This window comes from Panthera tigris, chromosome B4, assembly GCF_018350195.1.
Source record: "Panthera tigris isolate Pti1 chromosome B4, P.tigris_Pti1_mat1.1, whole genome shotgun sequence".
NCBI classification, from domain to species: Eukaryota; Metazoa; Chordata; class Mammalia; order Carnivora; family Felidae; genus Panthera; species Panthera tigris.
This window is the reverse complement of record NC_056666.1, coordinates 89,212,578-89,224,942: the sequence shown is the minus strand read 5'-3', so window position 1 is coordinate 89,224,942 and position 12,365 is coordinate 89,212,578. Positions and strand designations below refer to the sequence as shown.

Below are 12,365 nucleotides of genomic sequence, written 5' to 3'. Positions count from 1 at the left end.
ATCATGACCTGAGCCAAAGTTGGACACTCAACCGACTGAGCCACCCAGGCGCCCCCCCAAATTTTTTTTAAATAAAGCAACCTTGGGGCTCCTGGGTGGCTCAGTCAGTTAAGCACCCTACTTCAGCTCAGGTCGTGATCTCATCACTCGTGAGTTCGAGCCCCGCTTCGGGCTCTGTGCTGACAGCTCAGAGCCTGGAGCCTGCTTCGATTCTGTGCCTCTGTCTCTCTCTGTCCCTCTCCTGCTCACACTGTCTCTTTCTTTCAAAAATAAACGTTAAAAAAAATTTTAATAAAAAATAAAAAATAAAATAAAATAAAGCAACCTCTTTGACATCGGCCACAGTCACCTCTCACTAAATAGGTCTCCAGAGGCAAGGGAAACAAAAGCAAAAAATGAATTATGGGACTTCATCAAGATAAAAAGCTTCTGTACAGCAAGAAACAATCAACAAAACTAAAAGGCAACCTTCAAAATGGGAGAAGATATTTGCAAATGACATATCAGATAAAGGGCTAGTATCCAAAACCTACAAAGGACTTATCAAACTCAACCCCCAAATAACAAACAATCTGGTTAAGAAATGGGTAGAACACATGAATAGATGCTTCTCCAAAGAAGACATCCAGATGGCTAACAGACACATGAAAAGATGCTCAACATCACTCATCATCAGAGAAATACAAATCAAAACCACAATGAGATAGCACCTCATACCTGTCAGAATGGCTAAAATGAACAATGCAGGAAACAACAGAAGTAGGCAAGGATGTGGAGAAAGAGGAACCCTCTTACACTGCTCATGGAATGCAGACTCGTGCACTCTGTAAAACAGTATGGAAGTTCCTCAAAAGGTTAAAAATAGAGCTACCCTATGATCTGGCATTTACATTACTAGATGTTTCCCCAAAGAATATAAAAATACTGATTTGAAGGGACACACAGTGCCTGATATTTATAGTAATATTATCAACAATAGCCTAACTATGAAAAGAGCCCAAATGTCCATCAACTGATAAATAAAGAAGATGTGGTATATATATGTATATGTATGTGTATATATATATATACACATACATATACATATATATGTGATAGAATATTACACATATATACACATATATATACACATATATATGTATATATACACATATATATACGATAGAATATTACTCAGCCATCAAAAAGAATGAAATCTTGCCATTTGCAATGATGTGGATGTAATTAGAGTCTATTACACTAAGCAAAATAAATCAGAGAAAGACAAATACCATATGATTTCACTCATATGTGGAATTTAAGAAGCAAAACATAGAGGGAAAAAAAAAAAAGAGGAAGGCAAGCCATAACACAGACTCTTAACTATAGAGAACAAACTGAGGGCTGCTGAAAGGGAGGTGGGCAGGGGGATGGGCTAACTGGGTGATAGGTACTAAAGTGGGTACTTGTTATGATGAGCACTGGATGTTATATGCAAGTGATGAATTGCTAAATTCTATTCTTGAAACTAATATTACACTATATGTTAACTAACTGGAATTTAAATAAAAACTTGAAACAAACTAAATAAATAAGTAATAAAGGGATTCTACTGTAAGGCTTGGTGTAAGAAACCATAAAATCCAAGCAGTTACAGCATATGTGTTTGAAATAAACACAACCTAGTCATTTTGGTTCATAATCCACACTTACTTATAAAATCATATCCTCTTTGGTGTATCAATAGGAAATGACCCATTTTTTAAAAAGGTTAAAAAGTTTTATATTACATTATAACATGTTATGAAAGGGAGAACATCACTTATGGAAAGAATTATAAGGACTGAATCCATATATAGTGGAGAAAATGAGGGTTATCTGGACTTCTGTATATTAAATACAAAAAAGTCAACATACATGTTGTATTTGAACGCATCACTGCCAATCACTGCTAAAATGAAAGCTCAGTTATTCATTACAAAACAGTGAGATCTAAATTCTTTAGAACTCTTAAGCATCTGGGTGGCTCAGTCAGCACCCCTGATCCACTGTCATTTCTTAATTCAACAAAAAACATTCTGTCCCATTTAGTAGAGTCTTATTACCAAGGTGATAATGTAACTCCCAAGGTTAAGAGGCATTAATCCCATACTCTATGAAATACGAAACAGTGGCTGGATTTAAAGAGACAAACCCTAAAATACATAGGAAGGCTGCATTCAGATTCACAATTGAATTAGGTTCTCGTGAACACGTTTTTCTAAAAAGACACAAATGCCTGTCCCTTTATCAGTCAAGTAAATTCAAACTCTAAATGATTATCAGTCCCTGGTAATTATCAACCCGTGATCCTATGCCAGCCAGACATTCCCCTCTGTCTCCTAACACTGGTTCCATCGCCCCCTTATACTTTTTCCCACATCCAAACCCCATGCATTTACCACTTCATGCTTTTAACGTCTGGTACAACAGTAATAATGGTAGATGAAAACACAGTTGAAAAGAGAAAAATCAAGGTATTTCAAAATAAAGGGAAAATAACAGAATTTCTACTAGACACTTGTGAATCAATCAGAATCCACGGAAAAATATCAAATATAACACATGCCAACTTTTTGTAGATAGATACACATATAAAATATACACACATGTGTATGTATATCTATATCCGTATCGTCCTTTTCTAGCTGTTTCAGACAAGTGCCTAGCTCTGGAGAAAACCCTATTCAAAATCAGTCAATTCAATTACATCCTGCTCCTTGTATGGACCATTATATCATTATGATAATTACGTAACATTCTGTTCAATTTACATTAGGTTGAAACCTTCTTTAGGAGACAGCAAGAATAACAACTTGGGGATAACAAACAGTGACATAATAAAACAGGAGGAAGAAAACATGGTATTTACTTTTTATCATAAACCTAAGAATGAAGTTTAAGCCATTAATTTTATTATCTGAAACTAGTCAAACCCTGAAAATTGTCTTATGAAAACAAACACATCTTAATTTGGAATTAAAAAAAAAAAAAACAAAACTCTAGAAGGTATCACTTCATATATAAAATGCGGTGGGACAAAGAAACAAAATAAAGCAACTTTCACATGCACCCAAAAACCTGTCACAGGCATTTGATCAAAACATCACTGGTGCCTAAATTTGCCATACCTGAATATACTGTTCTGCCGTGCTGCATGTTAATAAAGAATACAAAACAAAAATAGGGAAATGTTAGCAGAATAAAACATAAAACTATTGCATGGAGAATTAAAAGATTAATTCACAAGGTTTTACATCCCGTAGCTAACAAGGATCAATGATTTAACATTTTTAACTCAGTTAACAAACCACACAGCTCTTAGCTGTGAATGGATGACCTATGAGACAGATTTAACTTATTAAAATATTTCGTCTTTTTTAAATTTCAAAGCAAGTGTAAGTTCCTGTTATAAAAGGGTCCTTTTTTAAAGCCGATGTTTGATTCACTTTTTAGAGTGACATAGAGAAGAAGAGAACAAAGGCCTTTTAGGCTGTGTCTATTTGATGCAGTTCTAAAAATATTTTAGTCATTATTTAGCATCAGGTAAAAATAACCATGGTCAAAATGAAGTACGACTTCAAATCTAGAATAATAAAATGAAGTTTGTAACATCAGACACGTACTATACATTTTTACAAAACAAAAAACAAAAACAAAAACAAAACAAAAAATCCCAGGAAACTGAGTTGTTCATAGCTCTCAGTTTCGATGATAGAAGCTTCCATTTAAAACTTTGCCATATATTCAAAAACACAACAACTATTGGCTCAGCTCCACTAACATTCCAGACACATGTGGCCAAAGGGATAACCCCACTCCAGCACTTACTCCGCTTCTGGGACACAGCCTGCAGGCACGCAGTCACGATATCGCAGTTTCTCTGTACTTTATGCAGAAGCCTATCTTTTTGCTTCAGCTGCCGAAGTAGCTTTGCAGATTGTACGCCAATTCTATGCTTTAGCTCTTGAAGAATTGTCTTCAGTTCATTAGTGTCTATCAAAGAAAAAGAAAAATAAGAAAATAAATACCCTGAGAAGAATACAAATTCCCATGTAACACTCACCAATCATAGGACGAATATCTAGAACATCCATTTAAACCAAGTAATTCTGGCTTCTCACCCAGGATTACATGCACGTGTTCAGCTGAGATATTCTGATCAAATAAATCACTCAAACATTTCCTGCCCTGGCCGTGAGATAATTACTGTAAGATAAGTTTTATCTTTGAGGCTACTTGCAACATGTAAGCAAAGACTCTTGCCACATTTAGCTCAGGTTGCAGATTTACCTTTCATTGCCTGAAAATTGGCATGTATATTTTGTATCATTAAAGTGCTCAGACGGTAAGCTTACAAGAAAAGAATCCTTTTGAATCTGTTACATCAATGGTAAATCTAACAGCTGATAACAATTTTTTTAAATAAATGTTTATTCATTTTTGAGAGAGAATGTGTGAGTAGGGGGAGGGGAGGGGCAGAGAGAGAGAAGGGGACAGAGGATCTGAAGTGGGCTCCAAGCCGACAGCAGCGACAATTCGAGTTTCAAACTCATGAACCTTGAGATGATGACCTGAGCTGAAGCTGGACACTCAACCAACTGAGTCACCCAGGCGCCCTTGATAACAAATGTTTTCGTTTGGTTTTGTTTTAAAGTTTATTCATTTGTTTTGGGGGAGAGAGAGGGAGAGACAGACAGAATGAGCTGGGGAGGGGCAGAGAGAGGGAGGGAGACAGAGAATCCCAAGCAGGTCCGCACTGCCAGCATGGAGCCTGAGGTGGGACTCAAACTCACAAAACTGAGATCACGCCTGGGGCTGAAACCAGAAGTGGGAGGCTTAACCAACTGAGCCACTCAGACGTCCCCTGATAACAAACGTTTTTAAAAGCACTCACCTTTGTAAATGATCCGTTAAAAGCAAATAATATAACCACATTTTCTAACGTAGATGAATATAGCAATATTGGTTTGGTTTTAAATATACAGTCTTCCAATAGCTTGATTATTAGGTACAATATTTCACTTTAGAAACTCAGTAGTTTTTCAAATATGATAGAAGATACATTTCCTTTACACAGATAAATTAAGGATAATTTTACATTCATAAAATTAATATTCCCAACAGCTGTTTTTCCACAAATGAAAAAAGACTTGGGAATCGGAACTATCAGCAATCTTTATATGAATAATCATTACAATTTGGGAGTTTCGTCTGTCACACTTGGTATTATCATTAGTCACTGGAGTGTGGTCTGCCAGTCAGGCAAGTTGCTTCCATGCAACTCTGAATTGGCTAGGCCCTCATTAGAGATCCTGTGTGGGATTTGGGTCTATTCATTTTTAAAGGGACTTTGAGAAACTAGAGAGGATCCAAAGAGAACAAAAGAAGTATTCAAAAGCTAAAAAAAAAAAAAAAAAAAAAAAAAAAAAAAAAAAAAAAAAAAATCCAGAGGTCAAAGAAAAAGAACTTTGGGGGTCTGTATAACAGAAGTACAAGGTGGACCTTTAACAGCAATCATGTTTAGCCACATCATGGACAATGTATTAGACCTTGAAAAGAACTCCCTTTGGACCAACCAACCATCTTTGTGATCTTAGGCAAGGTAGTACTCCCAGGCTCAAATTATGTTTAGCATACAAGACTATTTTGAGAAAGAAATGTGAACAGTCTTTATAAACATCAATATAAATAGCACTAAAATAAGAATAAGGGGTTACTCTGAAGAAGAGAACAAAGGCCATTTCTCTTACCTTGAGTTCAAACTTGGTGGCACATAAGGAAAAGAACACATTTAGGTTAAATGATAACATTCGTGTTCTAAGGAAAAGTAAATATGGAAACAAGCTAAAAGAGGAGACCAGGGGGCTCTTCGTCCCTAGATCCCTTCCACAGAGCAAAGAGCCTTTCTTTGAATGTTTAAAATTTTTCCTTCCAGAAACAGAAAGGGTAGGAATATCATTATCTTGCATTTACATTATAGTTGTTTTTTGTTTTACATTATAGTTTCCTTCCAACAAAGAGTCATTTTCAGGGACTCTTAAGGTATCCACAGCTCTGTGATGCTCTGAACTATGTGTATTATCCAACATGGGAAAAATCTTCAGAGTTTAGAAATGTCTTCTACAGCAATATCTGCTGATAAAGCATCCTGAAGACAGGAATAATAAGGTCTCCTTTATCTTTGCATGCCCCACAGCATCAGCCACTTTTGCTGTTAAGTAAATGAGGAAAAGACCAACTGACAAGCAGCGGACAATTTCCTCTCTAAGAAATTCCAGTGTGTATGTTGATAAAAATAGTATCTAAACTTTGTTGAGCATTTTACACACACATTAACTTACGTAATTATCACCACAGTCCTCTCTGGGAGGTAGGTGTTATTATTATCCATATTTGTAAGTGAGAAAAATAAGACACAGAAAGGTTAAATAGCTTGCCCAAGGTCACACAGCGAGTAATGAACAGTGGCAGGATATCGATTCAAGCACTCTGACTCCAAAGTTCACCTCCTTTATGAAAATACCAAGAAGGGAGCCAAGATTTCCTGAGAAACCATTCTGATGCTTCACGTAAAGGACCCACACACGCCAAACACCTAAATAGGTGCTACAGCAAAAATCCTAATAGAGTAAGAGGTTATCTACAAAGCATTATGATAGGAGGGACATTTTTTGATCTTGAAACAAAATCAAGTAATCTAATAAGCTGTAAAATTATTTATGCAGACAGCTGTTTCCACGTGCTTCCACCTGTTTATTCTTAATATTCTAATGATACTCATCAATAAAGGGGGTGCGTGTGGGTGCGTATAAGATTATTATAATATGGCACTTTTGTTCATCTTAACAGAGTCGATTCAAAGGAAAGAAAAGGTTAGCAGGCAACTATGCAATAAGGCTGAGACTTGGGAAAAACAGAATCTTGGAGATCTTGTGAATTAGTAGAGTGGTCACTGGTTTGAAATCCACAGGCAAAGCTCTTTAAACTTTAAACTTTAGCTTGCCAAATTTCCTCTTCCACGAGGAAATTGCCAACCCCCCAAATTTGCTCAGTAATGAAAAGTGAACGGCCTTGTAAAAGACAGAAAGGCAAATCATAATTCTTCAAAGTTGATTTTGTTGGATTCGGAAAGACCTATTGCCCCCACGGAACTCTCTGGCATAAACACTCCGAGAACAGCCAAAAAACTGTGTAAAATTAAATGGCACTACTCCAGGTAAAGTCCCAGGCAGGGGGAGGAAGGCAGAAGCCATTTGTAACAATCAGCTGAGAAAAAAACCTTTGCTAGGAAGCCAAAGGAGGAAGTTGAAAGCAAACAGCTTTCAACTTTCAACACAGATTCGAGAAAGCAGACAGATTTATTCCTTTTCTGTTATTTATTTTTTTTCCCCCACCTGGCACCAGCTAGACTTACAATTAGGAGACAGGAGACCATTCAATAGTATTCTCTCCTTCCTTCCTCTCCTGGTAATTTAGCACAAGGACACTAATTCAAGATATGTTATGGCGGCTTAGCATCTGTTTTCCACACCTCACTTTATTATATAAATTGAGGTCTTGATACATCTATGAAAAAGACATCTGTAATAACAGTGCCTGAAAGGCAAGCTATTATGAACAGTTAAGGCGGGGGTGGGGGGGAACCTCAGGACGTGAGCATCAGGGTCTGATAACAAAAGAAACACCAAATTAGCCTCCCCCCCGCCACTCCCCAAAAGCCACGTCCATTTTCAAATCGAAGGTACCAGCAGTCAAACCCTGTGCTAAAGCCAACAGCGTAGGGCCCTCCACTAATCCGCCGCCGAGTGAGCTTCCTGAAACCAGACTGGCTGGCAGAAATGGAATTCATCCGCTCTGCTTAGAAACTGCATTATCGAATTATTCTGCCTCACTAGTTAAACACTATCCTAGTGGTGTGGCCAGGGAGGGCGGATTAGGAGAAATTTAAAAAAAAAAAAAAAAAAAAAAAAAAATCAGGCCCAGGAGTCGCCGGTCTTCTCTCGGCGCCCCCTAGGCAACTTGTGCTACGCGTACCAGAAACTCCCAACAGTCGAAAGAGCTGTTCAGGTGCAATTAGAAGGTGGGCTGCCTGTCCCTTCGGGGCTCCTGCAAACACGGTGCGCGCAGAGGAGCGGAGACCCGCCGCTACCACCCCCAACAACTGTACCACCCGCTACAACCCCAACAACTGAGGTTCCACTGAGCAGCTCGAGAGGGATGCGGGCGGGGGCACAGTAAGAACTGAGTTTAGCCACGAACCAGTGACACCGCGGCCACTAGCCGCAGGTCAAAGGAGCCGCCCCAACCGTAATATCGGAGCGCCGCGCGGCTCAGCCAGGGGTGCCCAGGTGAGCGCGGGAGCGCCGGCGGACGCGGCGGGGTGCCCTGCGGCCCGTCCCCGAAGCCCCCGAAGCCCCCGAAGCCCCCGAAGCTCACCTTTCTGCCGCAGGTACTGCATCTGGTGCCGCTGGCTCGGCCGCTCCTGCAGCTCCTGCAGCACCCGGGAGTCGCCGCCGCGGCCGCCCAGGAACACGTCGGAGCCGGAGGCCTCCGTGGAGCTGTCGAGGCTGTCGCGGCGCCGTGGGCGACCCCCGAGCCCCCGGCTCCCGCCCGCCGCCTCCTCCTCCTCAGTGCAGCTGTACAGCTCGGTGAGCAGGCCGCTCACCAGGGACGCCGTGCGGCTCGTCCTGCCGCCCCGCGGCTCGCCGGGCTCCGGGTCCTCCTCGGCCTCCCAGGAGTCCCGGGAGCCTCGAGGCTGCTCCGCCGGGGGGGCCCCGCGCAGGCACACAGACCGGGGAGCACCGACAACCGCTTCCTCCGCCGCGTCCTCCCGCCCTGCCTCGGGCTCCGGGCGCCCCGTCCGGCCCCCGCCCGTGGGAAGGACCTCCATGGCCCGCGGTGCGCGAAAGCCCGGCTCCCGCCTCTCCTCCCGCCCGGCCGCGCCGGCCAGTTCCGGGAGGAGGCGCGGCCTCACGGCCGCCGGGGGTGCCCTGGGCCGGGCGCCGCGCCAGCGGGCCCCAGATCCCCGAGGCTCCTGACCTCCCCTCGGCGGGCACGCGAGCCGCCGCCCCGCAGCTCCGAACCGGGACGAGCGGGGCGGGGGGCTGGGGGGCATACGGCCACGCCTCTGAACCACCTGGGGACACCTGCAGCAGGTGAGGCCCCACTTCCCCTGGGAACGCTATCTGATCCGCGTCTAGGAGGATGTGGCCAGAACGCATCAGGACGAAGCCTTCAGCCGGAGGGGGAAGGGCCCTCTGGCAGCCCCCACCTTTACTTTTAAGCACGTGATTTAACTCAAAAAGGGGGCAATTCTTGCCTCCTAGTCAGCCACCTGCTAGAAATCCTGCGGGGGAGAGTTCTCGACGCCAGTCAATAGGCCGAGGCCAGGAGCTCCCTTCTTCGCGTACTCAAGGCACAGTGCCCAGCCCTTCCCACCGTCCCACCTGATCCGGGCGCCTTTCAAGGCGCTCTTAGTTTCTGACAATAACCTTTCTGAAGACTTGGCTTATGCTGGAGATTTAATAACGCTGGGAACTTTCATCCTTCAGTGAAAAAGTCAAGTGCTAGATTAAGATCAACTAATTCCCAGGCACAAAACCTAACAGAGAATGAGGGCTTTAATAAATGTCCGTGAGATGACCGCACCAGTGAATTGATATGGCTGATTCTGACAGTGAAATCAAAAGCTGACGGTAATATTCTGAGAGATGTATCTTTACATTAGACCCCAGTGGAAGAACCCTGAGATGCCCCTCCACGGCATGTATTTTTGTGAATTTAGTAGTAATTCTCAACGTTTTTGACGGCTTTTTGTGTGTGCCAAATCCTGTTCTTAATTCTTTGCACGAACTATCCCATTTAATTCTCACTTTAACCCTATAAAGCAGGTAAATATTGTGGGACTTTTTTTTTTTTGAGGTATAATTGACTTAAAATTAAGTTAGTTTCAGGTGTCCAACATATGGTTTTGATATTTGAGTATATTTCAGAATGACCACAAGGATAAGTCTAATGAACTAACATCCCTCACCATACAGAGTTTAAAAGGTAAGTGCTATATATAGCCTCACTTTTCAGGTGAGGAGCTGAGGCACAGAGGGACTAAATAACTGCCCATTCACAAAGAATAAAGTGAACTTCCCTTAATGCTTAAAGTGTCTGGCTTTCATTATGGATGAATACATATTCCATTATGGACTCCATTATGGATTTTCATTAATGGACAAACATGTATTTGTGTAAGCCCTAGAGCTATTAAATATTTGCCGTATTTCTAAAAGCAGCCACAATGCACCTAGTGAACAATGGTGGGGCTTCATGTTTGTTCAGCACACGTTTTACTTTTCATGGCACTTTCATAATAGAGTCTGACCCTACAGGTAGAAACCTGAGGCCTCTGGTCACCACCACCACCACAATGCTTGTAAACACAGAGTGAGGGCAATAGGGCCCTTTTTGAAATTTGGAGTTACTGTAAGAAAAGCAAACTTTTAACGACTTTTCTCCTTAGGTATCCAGAATTTTTAAAAAGACTAGAAACATCATGTTGTGGTTTTACAACTGTATTTACTACTATGCCCATTGAATTATAAAATGTATTAAATAGAAAAATGAAATTATTACTTTGTTGTTTAGTCTTTTGAGCTTTTTTTAAAATTTTGTTTTTAATGTTTACTTTTTTTCAATATATGGAATTGTCAAATTGGTTTCCATACAACACCCAGTGCTCATCCCAAAAGGTGCCCTCCTCAATACCCATCACCCACCCTCCCCTCCCTCCCACCCCCCATCAACCAATGTTTATTTACTTTTGAGAGAGAGACAGAGTGAGCAGAGGAGGGGCACAGAGAGAGAGAGAGAGAGAGAGAGAGAGAGAGAATCCCAAGCAGGTTTCAAGTTGTCATCACAGAGCCTGACGAAGGGCTCAATCTCACCAACAGTGAGATCATGACCCTCTGAGCCGAAATCAAGAGTCAGACGCTTAGCTGGGAGCTTCTTTCATATGCCAAAGTTTGCAACACGCAGGACTTTCAGTAACGGGAAACAATGAAATTGGATCTCTTTTCTTATTTGACTCCCCAACCCTTTCTCTATCTCCATCCAGTAAGAAATGTGGTTACCAGTCTTCAGAACCTCATGTTAGGTATCTCTATCAGGACTTACGGATGAAGAAACTCAAAGTGAGCTTGAAGGAGATGGGGAAAGAAACCAGTAAACACAATAGGTCATTGACAGTCAACATTTCTAAATTATTCAGAACTTCAAAATTATTTCTCATTTCCTGTCAGTACCAAACCACACTAGGAGAGGAAATTGGCAAAATAAAAGCTAACAAGGAAAATAGATTCAAGTCCCTTGCACTTGTTAGAATGATCATCCCCCCAGATACCCACAGGACTCTTACCTCACCAAGGTCAAGTCTCTGCTTAAACATCATCTTCTCAGTGGGTCTAACCACTCTATTTGAAACTGTGGCTCCCCACCCTCCACCATTCCCTTATTCCCCCTCCTTGTTCTCTTTTTTCCATAATATGCTCCATCTTCCGACTTACCATATCACCTAATGACTTATTTTGTCATCTGTCTTCTGCCAGGAAAATGTAAGCTCCTGAAGGCAGGAATTTTTGTCTAATTTTGTTCATGGATGTATGCTCATCAAACTAGACAGAAGACCAACAAATTACCTGCTTTCCTAAAAAAAAGAGAGTCTCATTAAAAAGAATCTTAGAAGTGGTGTTAGCATAGAGCAGCCCATTTTTGGACCTTATATTACTGCTGCCTGGTGACTGGAAGTCCCTAGGTGAGTTCCCTGAAGCTCTGAAGCCTTCTAATTGGAGGTAAGAGAGAACTATTGGTCTCACAGAATATGATTTCAAACTGATCATGACTAAAGGTAATAGCTAAAATTAAGTTTACTATGGTTAATCATGCTACTGATAATCAGTATTTTAACTTATTTGGAAACTTAGTTTCAATATTTAAATAATTATACTAACTACTTTATGCCAGATATAAGGTCTAGTGATACATTATATTTACAAGGATCTAAGAGCACCTATATTGAGTACAATTTACTACAATTTATAGAATACAATTTACGGAAATCTAGTGTGCAAACTACAGGCTGTGAACGTTTACAATTTCCAAACAGGCACTGGGGTCTTGCCAATAACCTTCTGATACCTGTCACTTAAAACTACCCTAACAAGGGGCGCCTGGGTGGCTCAGTCGGTTAAGCGGCCAACTTCGGCTCAGGTCATGATCTCACGGTCCGTGAGTTCGAGCCCTGCGTCGGGCTCTGTGCTGACCGCCCAGAGCCTGGAGCCCGTTTCAGATTCTGT

General features: G+C 41.6%; 1 protein-coding gene across 1 annotated transcript in view; it reads right to left on the bottom strand.

Annotated features, from left to right (window-relative positions):
• Window positions 1-8,544, bottom strand: part of TBC1D30 (TBC1 domain family member 30) — an 84,655-nt gene extending 76,111 nt beyond the window's left edge. The window contains exons 1-2 of the mRNA XM_042992681.1: window positions 8,458-8,544; window positions 3,850-4,014 (exon numbers count right to left, since the gene is read on the bottom strand). Coding sequence (XP_042848615.1) covers window positions 3,850-4,014; window positions 8,458-8,479 — 187 coding nt within the window. The 5' untranslated portion in view covers window positions 8,480-8,544. The remainder of the gene's footprint in view (window positions 1-3,849; window positions 4,015-8,457) is intronic.
• Window positions 8,545-12,365: the final 3,821 nt, after the last annotated feature.